At 38.1% G+C, this 14,133-nt stretch overlaps 1 protein-coding gene across 4 annotated transcripts in view; it reads left to right on the top strand.

The window, feature by feature from the left end:
* Positions 1-14,133, top strand: part of OTUD7A (OTU deubiquitinase 7A) — a 171,727-nt gene that overhangs the window by 80,913 nt on the left and 76,681 nt on the right. For 3 of the 4 annotated variants that reach the window (XM_068958342.1, XM_068958341.1, XM_068958343.1), the window contains one exon: positions 13,698-13,852. The exons of the other annotated variant lie outside the window; for it this stretch is intronic. In XM_068958342.1, the coding sequence (XP_068814443.1) occupies positions 13,702-13,852 (151 nt within the window). In that variant the 5' untranslated portion in view covers positions 13,698-13,701. The remainder of the gene's footprint in view (positions 1-13,697; positions 13,853-14,133) is intronic. 4 annotated transcript variants of the gene reach the window in all.

Raw genomic sequence — 14,133 nt, 5'->3', positions numbered from 1 at the left:
AGGTACTGGATCGCCCAGCATTTTAGGTGTGATTCAGGTACTTAAATATGTACCTGATAAGTGTTATAGGTAGAAATAGATAATTCAGGTACCTAAATGTAGCTGTGTAGTGCTATTTTTAGAAGCTCTGTAGTATCTAGCCTGGTAAATATGACACCCTTTTGCAGCAGCAGCTGGAGGCCCAGAAGATACTATGTGCCATCTAAAACAGCACTGCATACCTTCATGTATCTGAATTGATTTCTACATGTTTTATTAGACTGTTGTTTTGTTCTTCTGCCGCCTGTGCCCCTTTGACATAACTTTTGTCCAAATCTCCATGTTTGTTTTTCCTTCTTCTAATTACTGAATGTTCATAACTACAAAAATAACTGAATTAAAAATCTGCACACTTTTCTTCCTACCACTAGGGATGCTGTCAAGTAATTTTTCAAATAATTTCCGCTTTTAAATGTTGGGAGTTGCACTATGTTATATGCAGCTGTCATCAGTCAGGCTGAATTTTATAAGGCTTCACATTATGTAGCTTCTACTTTAGAATTTTTTTGAAGTCAGGTTCTTCCTCCTAGTTACTTTTTAGTCTGTTTGAAAAAAAAAAATATGCAAAATTAAATATACATTTCAATAAAAATTGTATATTTTTTTTTCTAGGAAAGATGGATATTGTTGAAATTTTCCCACTGAGAAGTCAGAATTAGCATATTTCAGTTTTGGCTTAATATAATCACTATGGAAGATTTTTCCAAGGATATGTTTTATAGAAGTAATACATAAATAACAATTATTGATTTGGTGTAATTACTCTAGTAATGTATTGGCTGGGTAATCTACTCATCTGCAGATGACACATGGCTTGTGACAGCCTGAATGCCAAATGCTTGCTACTGAACAAAAAAAACCTTTTGAAATCCCAGATTACAGCAAATCTCTGTTATTAAGTGTAGTTGTCAGTTGCTGGCCCAGTTAAATTCACATGACCAAGAAATATAAGGTATTCTTTCTGCAAGCCTTAGAAGTAATTTAATTATAAGTGTACAAATATATCAGGAAGAGAAGAGGTAAGGGATACAGATTGTGAGTTATGAAGGGTCATCATACAGAGATTTTCATCCATTGCTTTTTCAACAACCAGAGCTCTTAAACAGCCTTCAGGATTAAAGAAATGGGCAAAGAACAGAGAAGCAACTGTCAAAGGTGAGACTAATTCAGAATAATTAACACTTTTATATAAATTTGGAGGGTTTCATGTAAATTAGAACGAACATTTCAGTAAAGAGATATTTCAAGTAGCTTTTATTTAACTCATGAAAAAAGTGTCCTGACAAGAATTACTTCATTTTCATTTGCTGAAAATTTAAAGTACATCATACTTCTATTCTATTGCCAGCAGAGATTTGTTATGAGATGACAAAAACTAAATACACATTGTGGGACAGTTACCAGCATTAACATCAAGGTAGGTATGTAAAAACAAGCCTGTATTGTCAGTGATAGAAGATCATCTTGATGATGTAGTAGGTAGAATAGGCAGTCATGCTGAAACATGATAGATAGTTTAAGAAGTTTAAAGATATTCACAACGGATAACTTCAGAGTGTTAAGACAGTGTTGACTTCAGTAATTCTGGGTCTCATTTGGCTGGTGCATGATCCCAAATGGCCTTTTGTGGCTGACGGGAATCTGCAGTTGCAAATGAAATGTGAAAGGCCAGAAGTGTGTACATAATTTTGAAAGTTTTTCAAGCCAAAATCTGTTCCAATGTTTCAAAAGAAGATAAGAACAAGTCTGGTCATCCGTATCAACAGTTTAAACAGAAATACGCTGGATGTTACAGCAGGATATGATCCTAATGGAAAACAAAGATAAATAACTAGCCAGGTAATAGTGTACTGGAACATGCCTGTTCAGTTCCCTGAGGTGCTAATTTAAGCTTATGGATTGGTTAATTATTTTCACTTACAAATAAAGTCCAACTCACTGTTTAATCACAGCTTAGGAGAACAAGATCTTTGATATTACTAATAGGCTTGCTTTCTGCCACCTTACTAACAGAAGTAAAATATCCTTTTTACCTTCAACTGTCATTCTCTGAGCAGAGTGTAAGAGGAAAAACAGACTTGATTTAGGCTATTCCTTGTTGGTCTGACAGATCTGAACTTTTTCAGACCAGTGAGTATTAGCAGAAAAAAACCTCTGTTTCCAATTTCTCAAAAGAGCATTCTGTAGTCTGTCCTCAGAATATTCTTGCTGACTCTAGGTGCTACCCTGTAAGGTAAGAGCACTTTTGATTTTTTTTTTTTTTTTTTTTGAATCAGAATCATGGAAAAAGATCAAAGACCAAGGAGAGTGTTAGGTATCAAAAACCAAAGGAAACAGATCAAAATGTCGCAAGCTGTGTTGCACCCCCCAGTTAAAAGGATAAAACTGTCTTTAAGAAGCTGGTGTTAAAGTTTGTCCATTGCAAGTTAACCAGCTGCAAAGAGCAGCTGAGTTGGGCACCAGCTGCAGATTCCAAGCAGTGGTTTGGATTGATGGGCAGTGGTGCAGGCTGTGGCAGAACAGGTAGAATTTCTTTACTACAGGGAAATAAGAACAAAATATAAAACCTTCAGTCCTCTGATAGAATACTTAGGATTTGTAAAACTCTTGGATTAATATTAATGCAGCTGATTCAAAGCAATTGGTCCAGCAGTACTGCCTGGCAGCATGAAGGCAGCACAGAGTTTGTTTACCTATGATTTTGGTAGGATTTCAGCATGTGCTTAAAGCTAAACACAAGGTTCTGTGCTTTCCTGAACCAGTGCTACAATAATTTGTATAGAAGTGGTTTAGATGAACGTGCATCAATATACTAAGTTTTTAGCTTATGTCATATTGTTACAATTATATAAAACATCGATGAATTTTTCTCATTACACGTACTTTGCTTAGCTCTGTCACATTCCAATACTCTTTAACCAGCTTCTTTTAGCTATGCCACACGTGGAGGGTGTAATATTTAATATCAATTTTACTCGTTTGAAGATACTTGAGGTTACATGAGATTTTGATTTAGCAGTGACACAGCAATATATGGAAAATATAATACAAGTTTAAGTTACGCTTAGCAGAACATAGCAATTGCAATATATAATTGAGTCACAATATAGATGTGATTCCCATTACTGCCATCATGACATTGGGTGACCACAGTTGCCAGGAAGGAATACATGGGTTGAAACCAGCTCAACCCTGTTACTCTCTTAAAAGTTCTTTCTGTTAGTAGTTCAGTTTTTATATTCATGTTGGGCTGAGCCTCGTATACACACCCCCCCATGCTGGTCTGGCTAACTCGAGGAGACATTAACACTCTTCGGATTAACTCAGGGAAAAACGTTTATACAAACAACTGATCCGCTCAAGTGATGTAGCCGTTTATCTAAAATAAAGGCTTCCCTTTGGTGCCCTTTGTGTTGAGATAAATTCTACTTTCTTTGCAATAGCTGTGGTCAGTCAATCCTGACGTTAATTCCTGAGGTTCATGGGCACATCGCTGCTGCCGGTCCCCTCTGAGCCGCGTTCTCTTGTAGGTGGTTATTGGTCAGTCACAAGCTCCTTGGGGAATTCTGTCTTTTTTTTTTTTTTGCAGTGATTGGTATTTTGAACCAATGTTTCTATTAGAATTTGGAGTCTTAACCTTTTAACGGTTACCCTTATCCTAGTAAAAAGTATTCATTTTTCCTTTTCCTGCCCAAAATCAATAGTAATCTTCTGACAAGGAAAAAAACAAGACATATGTTCTAAAAAATAATGTTGAGTTGCTATAAAGTTCCCTTGAAAGGTAGAGGATTATAGATGTAGCGAAAACTACTACCTTTAACACTTTGATTTATATAAATTTGCCATGCTTGCCTCGTGCCAAAAAACTAAATATGGTTATATTTTTTTTAGCTGAACAGTCAAGTGCTAGTGTTTTTATGTATCTTATTAGATGTGTAAGTACCATCATCTTAGTAAAGATTTATGAGTTCATACAGTTAGTGCTTACATGTATTACCAGAGGAGTATAATTAATTCTTTAAAAAAAAAAAAAAAAGAAGAAGAAGAAGAGGAAACTGTGTAGAGGACTTTCAAATCATTTTTCTATGAATCTTCTCTAATGGGTTTGATTGTTTAATCATGATTTTTTCCATAATAATTTTTATTCTGCATATGAACATTTGGCAGTGTTACTAAGAGTGGAGCAGCTTTAGAAATGTTGTAATAACCAAATAGAAAGCCCTAGCTTACAGTTTCACAGACACTTTAATTTTTTTTTTAGTATGTAAATGTGTTTTACTTGCAAAAAAGAATGAAAAATTTACAGCCCTAGTTCAAAGAATTTAGATGTTTTGCTAACAAAAATGGTTTTATTTGGGCATTGTTTCAATTTAATGATCTCGTCAACATGGTGGAATTGTGTCGTTTACCATCAAACACAGCATGTCAGGAAGAGTTACTTTCAAAGTCTGGAGCTGTGCACAAATAGGGTCTTTCTGCCTTTTTGACCAGAAATCAAAGTAGCATGCAATTTCAACACAAGAGGTAGTGTCCCTCTAAGGATGGCAGTCTGCACCTCATCTGCATGTTACTTAACCAGCTGAGAAGAATCAGTAATGTTAACAGGCATTTAGCCTTGCTACACGAGAGGGGAAAAAGAAAGGAAAACAGGCTTATCGTGGTCAGTGAGCGTCTTTCCTCTAGCTTCCCAGAGCATTGAGATCAGGTATATTATCGATGGTGGTTGTTTCTTCCTTTCTTTGCAGATTATAAAATCAAAGAGGATCTTGATTGCAATTCAGTCACTATGTTTTGCTGAAAGTTTGTCCGTTCTTACTCTGCTTTCTTTCCTTCTTCCTCATGGCTGTTTTTGTCTGCTGTTTACAGTCCTGAGGCGATGGGTCTCATTGTGCCATACTTCTTGCTTTTGTTAGTAGTTAGCAGAGTTAGCATAGTTAGCACTATGAAACTCTTTCTACCTTTTAGGAGTAAAATATTTTCATATTGTTTAACTGGATGAAAGTCTTGGATTATACAGAAGTCAAAATTTGATTCAGACGAAGGCTGTTTTGTTCCAAATATGGCATTTATTTTTTCATTGCCCAAAAATGGAAACATTTAAGGATCAAATTTGTCTTTAAAGTGAATGAATTCCAAGGTCGTCATTTTGTTTTGAGGATCAAGTCGTTTCCATGTACACTCACTACAAAGTACTGTTTATTTATTGTGCAGCATGTGTGACGCTTCTGAAAGGAGAATTGTAATCCTCCGGGGTGAAGTACACTTCCTGGCAGAAGAGTAGTGTAACTTTATACACCAAGACCCTTGCAATAAAGAACACATATGTGTGTGTATGTACTGTTAACCACAAGAGGAGTTCTGTTTATTGAGAGGGAGGTGTAATGCAGGTGACTGTGTTAATTCTGCTCCAAGTTACGCTTTAATTGTAAGTTGCTTGCACTTAATGATTACACGTTGACGCATAGACCAGCCACCAGAAGCGGTGGTGGTGATCGTGGTTTCAAGGGTAGGAAATACTGTGTCCATCCAGTGAAAACAAAAAGTCTGGTAGCCATCTGCGTTCTGAGTTTCTAGTTTGTAGTGAGTCACTGCCTCCTTCCTTACAATTTGGTTTTTTTCTTGCTTAGCAGTCTTTCTTTCCTATTCCATCTGGGTGTGTTTTCACAGCTAATACTAGTATTCTGGCAAAGAGAATTTTTGAAAGACTATTTTTTGTTTAAATCCCAGAGAGCTGAGAAACAGCTCTTTCTGTAAAAAATAGGGATAGTCTAAATTTATGCAGGGAAGGATCTACCAAATCTGATCCCTGCTTTCAGAATATAGTGTATGCATAGTTTAGGCTTTTTGTAGAGGGTGAGGTGGTACAAATAAAGCCGGGCCACCTGCCATCTGTGATAATTATGACTAGAAATGGGAATTAGAGGTGGCTTTTGCCAAATGAAGAAAAAAAACCAGTTCATGTATAATATAGCATTTGCACAGTAGAAGAACTAGTATTTGCTGTTTGGAGGGGATTTTTTTTTTTTAATGATATCTGTTAATATTTGTGGGTTTGGTAGCAGTACATCCAGTTTATAATGTTTCAGGCCTTGTGAGGATGTTGTGAGGCCTTGACAGTTTATGAGGAATAAGTTTAAGCAACAGGTGCTGCTCAGTCGCATGTGTGGCAGAGATTTTAGTTGTTTCCTGTAGTGTTGGATGTGCTTAATTCAGTACTGTCGAAGTTCAGTTTGCCAGGAAATTGTGCAGGAGCAGAGCTCCAGTCAGCACAACTCTGCAGATGTTATTTCATCTTCAGTTAACCTGGCACAGTGAACCAGTGTTACTTCAGGTGATCAGTGGTGGGTTTGTTCTAAGTTTTCTTTCATTTTTAATGTTCATGAACATGTTTTGGCCCTGACCCTTCCATCTTTTCATACACATTTGTCTGAGTGAGTACTGTTAACTCAGACTGTGCTGTTCATCTGGATTTGATGAGTAACAGGAAGAATTAAGTAGCATGGATGTTTTTGTGCAGGTGTTCTAAAGGCAGCTGGAGGACACAGAGCCTGCAGGAGTGCAGACCAGAGTGCAGGGGAATAGAGAGAGCTTGTTCCTCGCGCTGTCATAGGTTGGGCAGGTCTTGACTGGGTATGTTTCCTTGGCACAACAGCAAGGCAGGTGTTCCCTAGCTATAGGGCTATTTATCATTATATAATGTACTAGAACCTGGATAGTATTTCATTTTAAATTATTGTTTTTCAGTTAAAAAAGAAAAAATTAAAAAAGCCTTCTCCCTGGCTCAGTTACATATGGGCTGTGTTTACGTTAGCTGTGAACACAGAGATATGGCCAGTTTTCTATTGGTAGAGAGAATGTTCTGCAGTACCAGAAAGAACTTCCTTTGAAGGAACCGCCCTCGGGGGCAGCCTACGTAACCTGTGTTGTGTTGTAGTGGGTGAGAATGATATGTGTCTGTTGACATACTTACTATATGAGTTCTGATGATCATGTAACCACGAGGTAATACTGGAGTGATGCATGATGTCACAAAGAGACAGAGATTGGTTTTGTCCTCTGCTGGAAGGATACCAATCTTCTCAAAAATGCCTTGCTCTTAGTTAGCTTGCAGTATGGGCTGGGTGGCTCACAGTATCAGCATTACATGAAGTTTTAACTTTCACGTTGTTCTGAATCGCTCTCAAATTGTAGCAGTTCAAAAGCTAGTCATACGGATAAGGATCTGTTCTTAATGGTCTCTGTGGAATTAACTGATAGTCTTAAAGCTATTAGCACGAATGATGATTGTATGCCGTCTCTGTTCTGGGGTCATTGATAAAATATTAATGGAGATTGATTTATCTCTTCTTTTTAGATGTTCCTTTCCCAAAGTAAATGTAGATGTATTGACAGTGAAGGACAGAGAAACCTGTGTGGCTACCTGCAGGAAATAAAATGGCAGTTTCTTCCCTGCTGATTTGTTGCTTGCGACAGACATTAAATTCAGAGCTTGATTAGACCCTCCCCGGTGAATCTAAGTGGAGAAATTTTAAGCCCTTACCATACACGGATGCCCACTTTGCCCTCTGCTGAAGGCAGACCCCAAAGCAGCTGGCAGAACTGACCTGCAAGCCAGCCTCATCCACTTACAAGTAAAGTAACTTGGGTCAACACAGGCAGATTACCTCCGCAGTTTGGACAAAGATGTCTGGCTAATGGTCCTTTGTGGAGTAGTAAGCTGCAGCAGAGCAATCATTTGAGGGCGGAAATTTCTTTACCCCTTCATAAGAGGACATCTGATTGTATCCTAAAACTGTTGAGATCATAACCTCAGAGCTGAACTTTAATATCTCTGCATGCATGTCACCAAACAACAATTTGCTACCTATCCAGCACTGGTTTCCTCTAACAAAGCTTTTTGCATGAACCTAATGGAAGTCGGTGAAAGTCTTTAAACTCATATATAGGGACATTTTGTCCCTCATATTTTGTCTGTGTACATTTTGTAACTATTTTGACTTCATATAAATTTGAATTTTTTTCCCCCTTTTTCATACTTGTCTGTTAAATTACTGTGGATGTGAAAAGCAGGAGAGTAAGAAAAGTGATGACAGTTGTGAATGTATTTCTCAAGGAAATGCTTTGTTGTTTACTTCTGGCTCTGCTGAAAAATCATCAGGTCATTTCTGTAAAAAGTCTGTGCAGATCTCTCATGGAAACCCTATCATCTCTTAGTATGTTATGCATGTTATTGGCAGTTTGCTGCGCACATTGACACCTGGGAATGCAAAAACTGGGAGTAAACCAAGAAATAATTCTCACTATTGCCTCTTCAGCATAAATTGTTATAAATGATAATCTTTTAAGTACTGACATTAAGAATATGGAAATAAAGCTGATACTGAGACAACTGGTGAGTTGACTTCTTCAGACTGATATGTGCTTCAATTTTCCGAATTTATGAGCAGTCTAGCCCCCACTTATGGTGACTGTATTTGAGTGCCCAGCTGGTACATTTTAAATTAGCAATGATTGTACTCCTGAGTCACTTCTGATTAGTACCTGAAGTTCTCTAACGCTTCATATCATTCACCTTCAGCAAATTCTTTTAACTTGATCCGTGTGTTTCCATCCTGCTGGTTCAGATTCATTTTATTCTTTCTCCTAGTCATTAAGGAAATTAGTTGTATCCAGTTCTTGTGCTTTTTTTGCCTTGATGTTAGGTCCTGTTTAGTACAGTGGATCTATGTGTGAGTACCGACACTTGTTAGGACAGTAGTAATAATAGCAGTATTTTTGAGTTCTTGCATTTGTATTGAAACAGAGGAAAAGCTTCAGTTGCTACAGAGCTTAGATGTCAAACTTGATCATAATTCATTGAGGCAGTTATCTCTCCTGAAGTGCCTTCATTCCTGTTTAACTAGCCTGGTCAATATTTCCAGCTTTCCTTCTATTACCATTTCTTTTTCTGCATTAACTTTTAGAAATGTTTCTCTGTGTTCTGGTGTTCCAGAAGTGGTGGTTCTACGTTTCTGAAATTCATGTGAATGCTACGTGAATAATCAAGCATGCTCTGTAACAACTTGATCTGTAAGCATGACTGCTCAGCAGTACTAGATCGCCACCTCCAAGCTTGTACCGATCCAGTTATTGGATGGCATGTGTTGTAACCCAGACCACTGAAATGATTTAGGGTAAAAATAACTATCCAAAATGGAAATGAGTTGTTCGTTACTGTTTTGTTTATAATCCTTTGTATGTGGCTTCTCATATGCAAAAGATCACAGAATCACAGAACAGTTGAGATTGAAAGGGACTCTCTGGAGACTGTCTAGTCCAAACTCCGTGTTGAGAGCAAAGTTAGCTAGAGCAGGTTGCTCAGGACCATGCCCAGCCAGGGTCTGAACATCTGGAAAGATGGAGACTTCAGAACCTTTCTGGGGAACCTGTTCCAATATTTGACCACCGTTTTTTTGTTTTTTGGTTTTTTTTTTACCAAAGTAAAAAATATTTTTCTTATTTTTAAATGGAATTTTCTATATTTCAATGTGTGTTCATTTTCTGTTTTCCTGTTGGCAGGCACCACTGAGAAGAGTCTGGCTCTGCCTTCTTTACTCCCTCCCATCAACTATTTAAACACATTAATAAGATCCCCCTGCCCTGAGCCTTCTCTTCTCCAGGCTGAACCGTCCCAGCCCTCTCAGCCTCTCTTCATATGCCAGATACTCCAGTTCCTTCATCATTTCTGTGGTCCTTCACTGGACTCGCTGCAGTAGGTCCATGTCTTTCTTTTCTGGGAAGCCCAGAAATGGATGCAGCACTCCAGATGTGGCCTCACCAGTGCTGAGTAGATGGGAATGATCACCTTCCTTTACCTATTGGCAATGTTGTTCTTAATGCAGCCCAGATATAATGGTACAGTGGTATAAATGGAATAAATGTGTAAGTGGTATGAAAAATACAATGGTACAGTGGAAAAGCTAGCAAACTGTGAGGTGGATATCAGAATGAAAGACTAGGGTGAGCAACAGTTTAATCTGCTTTGCTACTGAATAACCTGTATTTGTGTGACCATCTCCCAGACGCTTTTAATTTGTTGGAATAAGTTGGATTTTGCAGTCCTCATTTTTGAGGAGAGGAAGAACACCCTTTTCCTGGTGCAGAATGGTCTTTGTATGCTACATGCATACATACTTGCAGAAATAAGCAGTTTCTAAGAAAGCAAAGACATCTAGTTTTTAAGGTGAAATATAATCAGCTAATTGTAAGTGGTTTGAGTTAGCTCATGTGAGCAAGTTAACAACCATCAGCTGGGACACCTCCTATCAGCCTGATCAAAGTGAGGAACAAAATGACCAAAATTAAGTCACATTTTACCCTTCAGTTTTTTAAGATCCTCGAGGTTAATATCCTAATGGCAACGACAGCTATACTCCTCCCCCCCCCCCCCCCCCCCCATCACAAGAGTTAACTTTATGGAAGCCTATTTGACTGACATGACTTACTTCAAACAAATCCGCATACTTGCTGTTTCAGGGCAATATCATTGAAAATAAACATTAGAAGAGGCTGCTTTTTGCATATGGGCATATTAGGGCACACATAAATGTGCTTTTGTACAACAGTGTCTGTGTCTGTCTGTAAATGACCAAAGCATAGATTGTCAAGGGGGAAGTCATGCAGGGATCATTCATGCTGTTTCATGTTACAGCACTGGATGGGGGAGCAGCATGGGAAGGGAGATGGTTTCTGCAGAGTTTGTATGTTTTTCTCTTGTGTATATGAAAGGTAAGAAATAGAGTGAGAAAAGACTGGGTTTCTTTTGGAGGACAGTGAAATCAGCTGGTTTCCAGTTTCTTCTGCAGTTAATTTCTCTGTAGCTATGGTGCAGGCAACAGCCAACCAGTATGATCTGCTTTCGGTGTAGGAAATTTCGGTGTTATTCTTTACCTTTAGGATGTGATAAAGTTGCAACTGAACCTGCAAGGAGGAAATAATAGGAAAGGTGAAATTCATGTTTAAAGGCACACTTTAACCGGTAATGAATAATGGTCATGAAAGCAAAAGTACAGGTCTTACTTACACTGTGCATCATTTATCTTGACTGTTTTCTTTATTTTGCGCTATTTCCACAGCAGTACAGGCAGCAGAGGTGTGTAGAGATACCTTTAGCCTGACTGTATTTTGAATGTCTTAATGTCTAAATAGTGTGTCTAGCACCACCTACTCTTAAAACAACTCTTTTAATTTATTATTTGGAGAGAAAATTATCTGGAAAGATGGATTTCACTTATTTGGGGGAAAAAAATAGGTACAAAATACAGTAAGGTAGATGGTTGTCTGTTAGCCGTGGATTTGGCAAGAGAAACTCCCATAACATCAGTGTGTTATGTATCGCTTGAGGCTAGACTTTCTCCATTTCCTATTCGAGCCCAAGGTGGTTGTGCCATAAGAAAGTACACTGGTAAAATTGCTTCTTCAGACTGTTAAAAACCATAGGAGAAAATTGTACTATATTGGTCATCAAAAAATGCAAAACAACACTTATACGTTACAATTATATCAGCTCCCTGTTCTTCCTCTTCCTCCTAAAAGCAACTTTCTAATCTCATGTAAAGTAGGGCTGTGACTCACAGAAGCTGCCATAGGTGTGATATATAATTCACTTTATTTCTAAATTATTTCATTTGACAAAATAAAAGAGAAATTGTCAGTGACAGAAAACTAAAAAGCCTTCTCTTTTGAGTTTGCTTTAAGTGCATGCACAAGTATGCTTTCCGGAGTACTTTTGAAACTACAATTAAAATATTTTACTGAAGAATTAATTGCACACTTATGTTTAAAAAAAAAACATTATCTGTACAAAAACAAGAACACATTTGCATTTCCTCAGCTATGACTGTGATTCCATTAGCTGCTACATGCTGGTTCTTAGGCCATGAGTCATTGTCACATATTGGTGTGATTGTTGCTTTTCTCAGCAACTGGATGGTACAAACAGCCTACGGTAAGCTGCTGAAGACATAGCGCATCGCTTTGCCTTGGAACAAGCAAATCATTCCGTAAAGGAAACCTGACATCTTCTACTTATGGGAAAAATGTTTGTGTTTGTCTCTTGTGATTAATCTGGTATTAAATAATAACTACTTTAGAAAGCCAAGATAGATGGCTGAATCATTTTTCCTTTGCTGGGGGTAGGTGGGTGGTGGTGATAGTTAAAGGTCTTTATTGTTTTTACTAAATACTTATGTGTACCTTAACTGTATTAACTTGAGCTCTAATTGCATCTCTGAGAAGGAGAATAACAAGTGAAATCATACCAAGCCCTTTCTTTCTGCCTTTCTCAGCTGACCTCAGCTGATCAAGTGTGTATGCTGTGTTATCTATTGCAAGTGTTTGTGGTTTAGTTTGTGGAGGTGATTTCACCAGTGAAAATTCAACAGCAGGATACTGCAATAGAGAAAGCTAGGAGTATGCCGGATATACAGCTGTAGTATTCATTATACTCTGGGAATTATTTGCCTGAAAATTATTTGATTGTTTTTTATTATGCAAGTTGAGACTTCATCTATTAGATAAAATCCAAATAGTTGTAGTAGGCTCTGTGTATGAAAGCCAAGTACTTGATACTGTGCACCTGTATATTGTGTGTTCCATTTAAACTTTTCTTTTTAAAAGGAAATGTACAGCATATATTTTCTGTCAGTCTTGTTGAGATTGAGCAGTGGGGAGATCCAAAACAATACGGGCAAGGTACTGAAAGGTGCTGTTTTGTACAGGGTCCATGTTAATGTGGTGCGTATTTGATTGTGATGCTTCAGAAGTTTTGCAACAATGAGATATGCTGTCATTGCACATCATATAGCTACAGCCAGACTTTGGCTCACAGGCCTCTCCTGAGATGTTATGAGACTGGACTCCTACCAGTTTCAGGAACAATGACGGGCGGCAGTGTAGCCTTTGGGTTGGGAGTGGTTCTTGGTGCCACGCCTCTTGGTGTGATTGTTATCATAATTATTATATGGAAAAGGGACGTGCTGCTGCAGTTTCTCAGGGAGATTTTTAATCACTTCTGTGAAGCAAAAGTTGATATTGAAGCTGAAGAACGTTTGCTGTCCTCATGTGAGGAATGCACCGCTGTTTCAGAAGGGAAGGGAGAAAATGTGGATTCCCTATCCAAAAGTCCCTTAAGGTAGGGCAACTGTAAAGAACAGAAGTGGTATTGACAAGGGAAATAGAAAAACAAATACTACTTTCTGCTGTATATGAATGTGCTAGTGTTAGCAAGTAAGGGCAAAAGAGCTGTGGTCTAGGCAAACGCTTAGCTGCTTGACTTGAGTGTGTGAGCAGTCCTGCCCATACAGTGATAAGATTATTGTGCTTTGCGTGAACGGGCTCGATCAGATTGGATTCTTCCAGTTGCAGAAGCATGGACAAGATGCCCAAAAGAAAAAGGAATAAAAACAGGAAATGTTAAGAAAAACAAAACTCTCCTGAAAGCCTGAGTGATCAACAGCTTCTAGGCTAACGTGGAGGTAGATCACAAATGCTGCTTATTTAAACATTGTAACTTGGATATTTTAGGATTTTAATTAGTCTTGTTTGGGGAAGAAAGAAAACATTTGGTTTCTATCACTTTGGAGTATATTGTAAAATGTGTTTCTTTTTCTCCTTGGCAGATGGATGCCTTCTAGCCAACCAGAGAGTCCTCCTGCTGCTGCATGCCCAGCAGCAGACCTACATGATCATATGACTCTTGATATGGATGCAGTCCTGTCAGACTTTGTTCGGTCCACAGGGGCAGAACCAGGTCTGGCAAGAGACTTACTGGAAGGTAAGCCTTCAAGGCACAAATATTCCCCATGTTCAGTGCTGTCTTAAAGCAAGAGCCAGTAATAGAAAGAAAACTGTTCAGTCTGTGGAAACAGGCATTTCTTAGTATTTCTGCTAGTAAGCCAGCTCTTCTAAAAAGCTGATCTCAGATTATACCAAGTAAGTGTTTTCAGCAAAAGCCCTTAGAAAAGTTCTGAGAGCTAAATACATGCACATCTTTTTTTCTGATTTTTTTTTTTTTTAAATCTTAATATGCTTTAAGTAATGTTGTGCTAAATCTAA

The sequence above is a fragment of the Struthio camelus genome, chromosome 12 (assembly GCF_040807025.1).
Source record: "Struthio camelus isolate bStrCam1 chromosome 12, bStrCam1.hap1, whole genome shotgun sequence".
Taxonomy (NCBI): Eukaryota; Metazoa; Chordata; class Aves; order Struthioniformes; family Struthionidae; genus Struthio; species Struthio camelus.
This window is presented reverse-complemented; position numbering and strand designations above follow the sequence as displayed.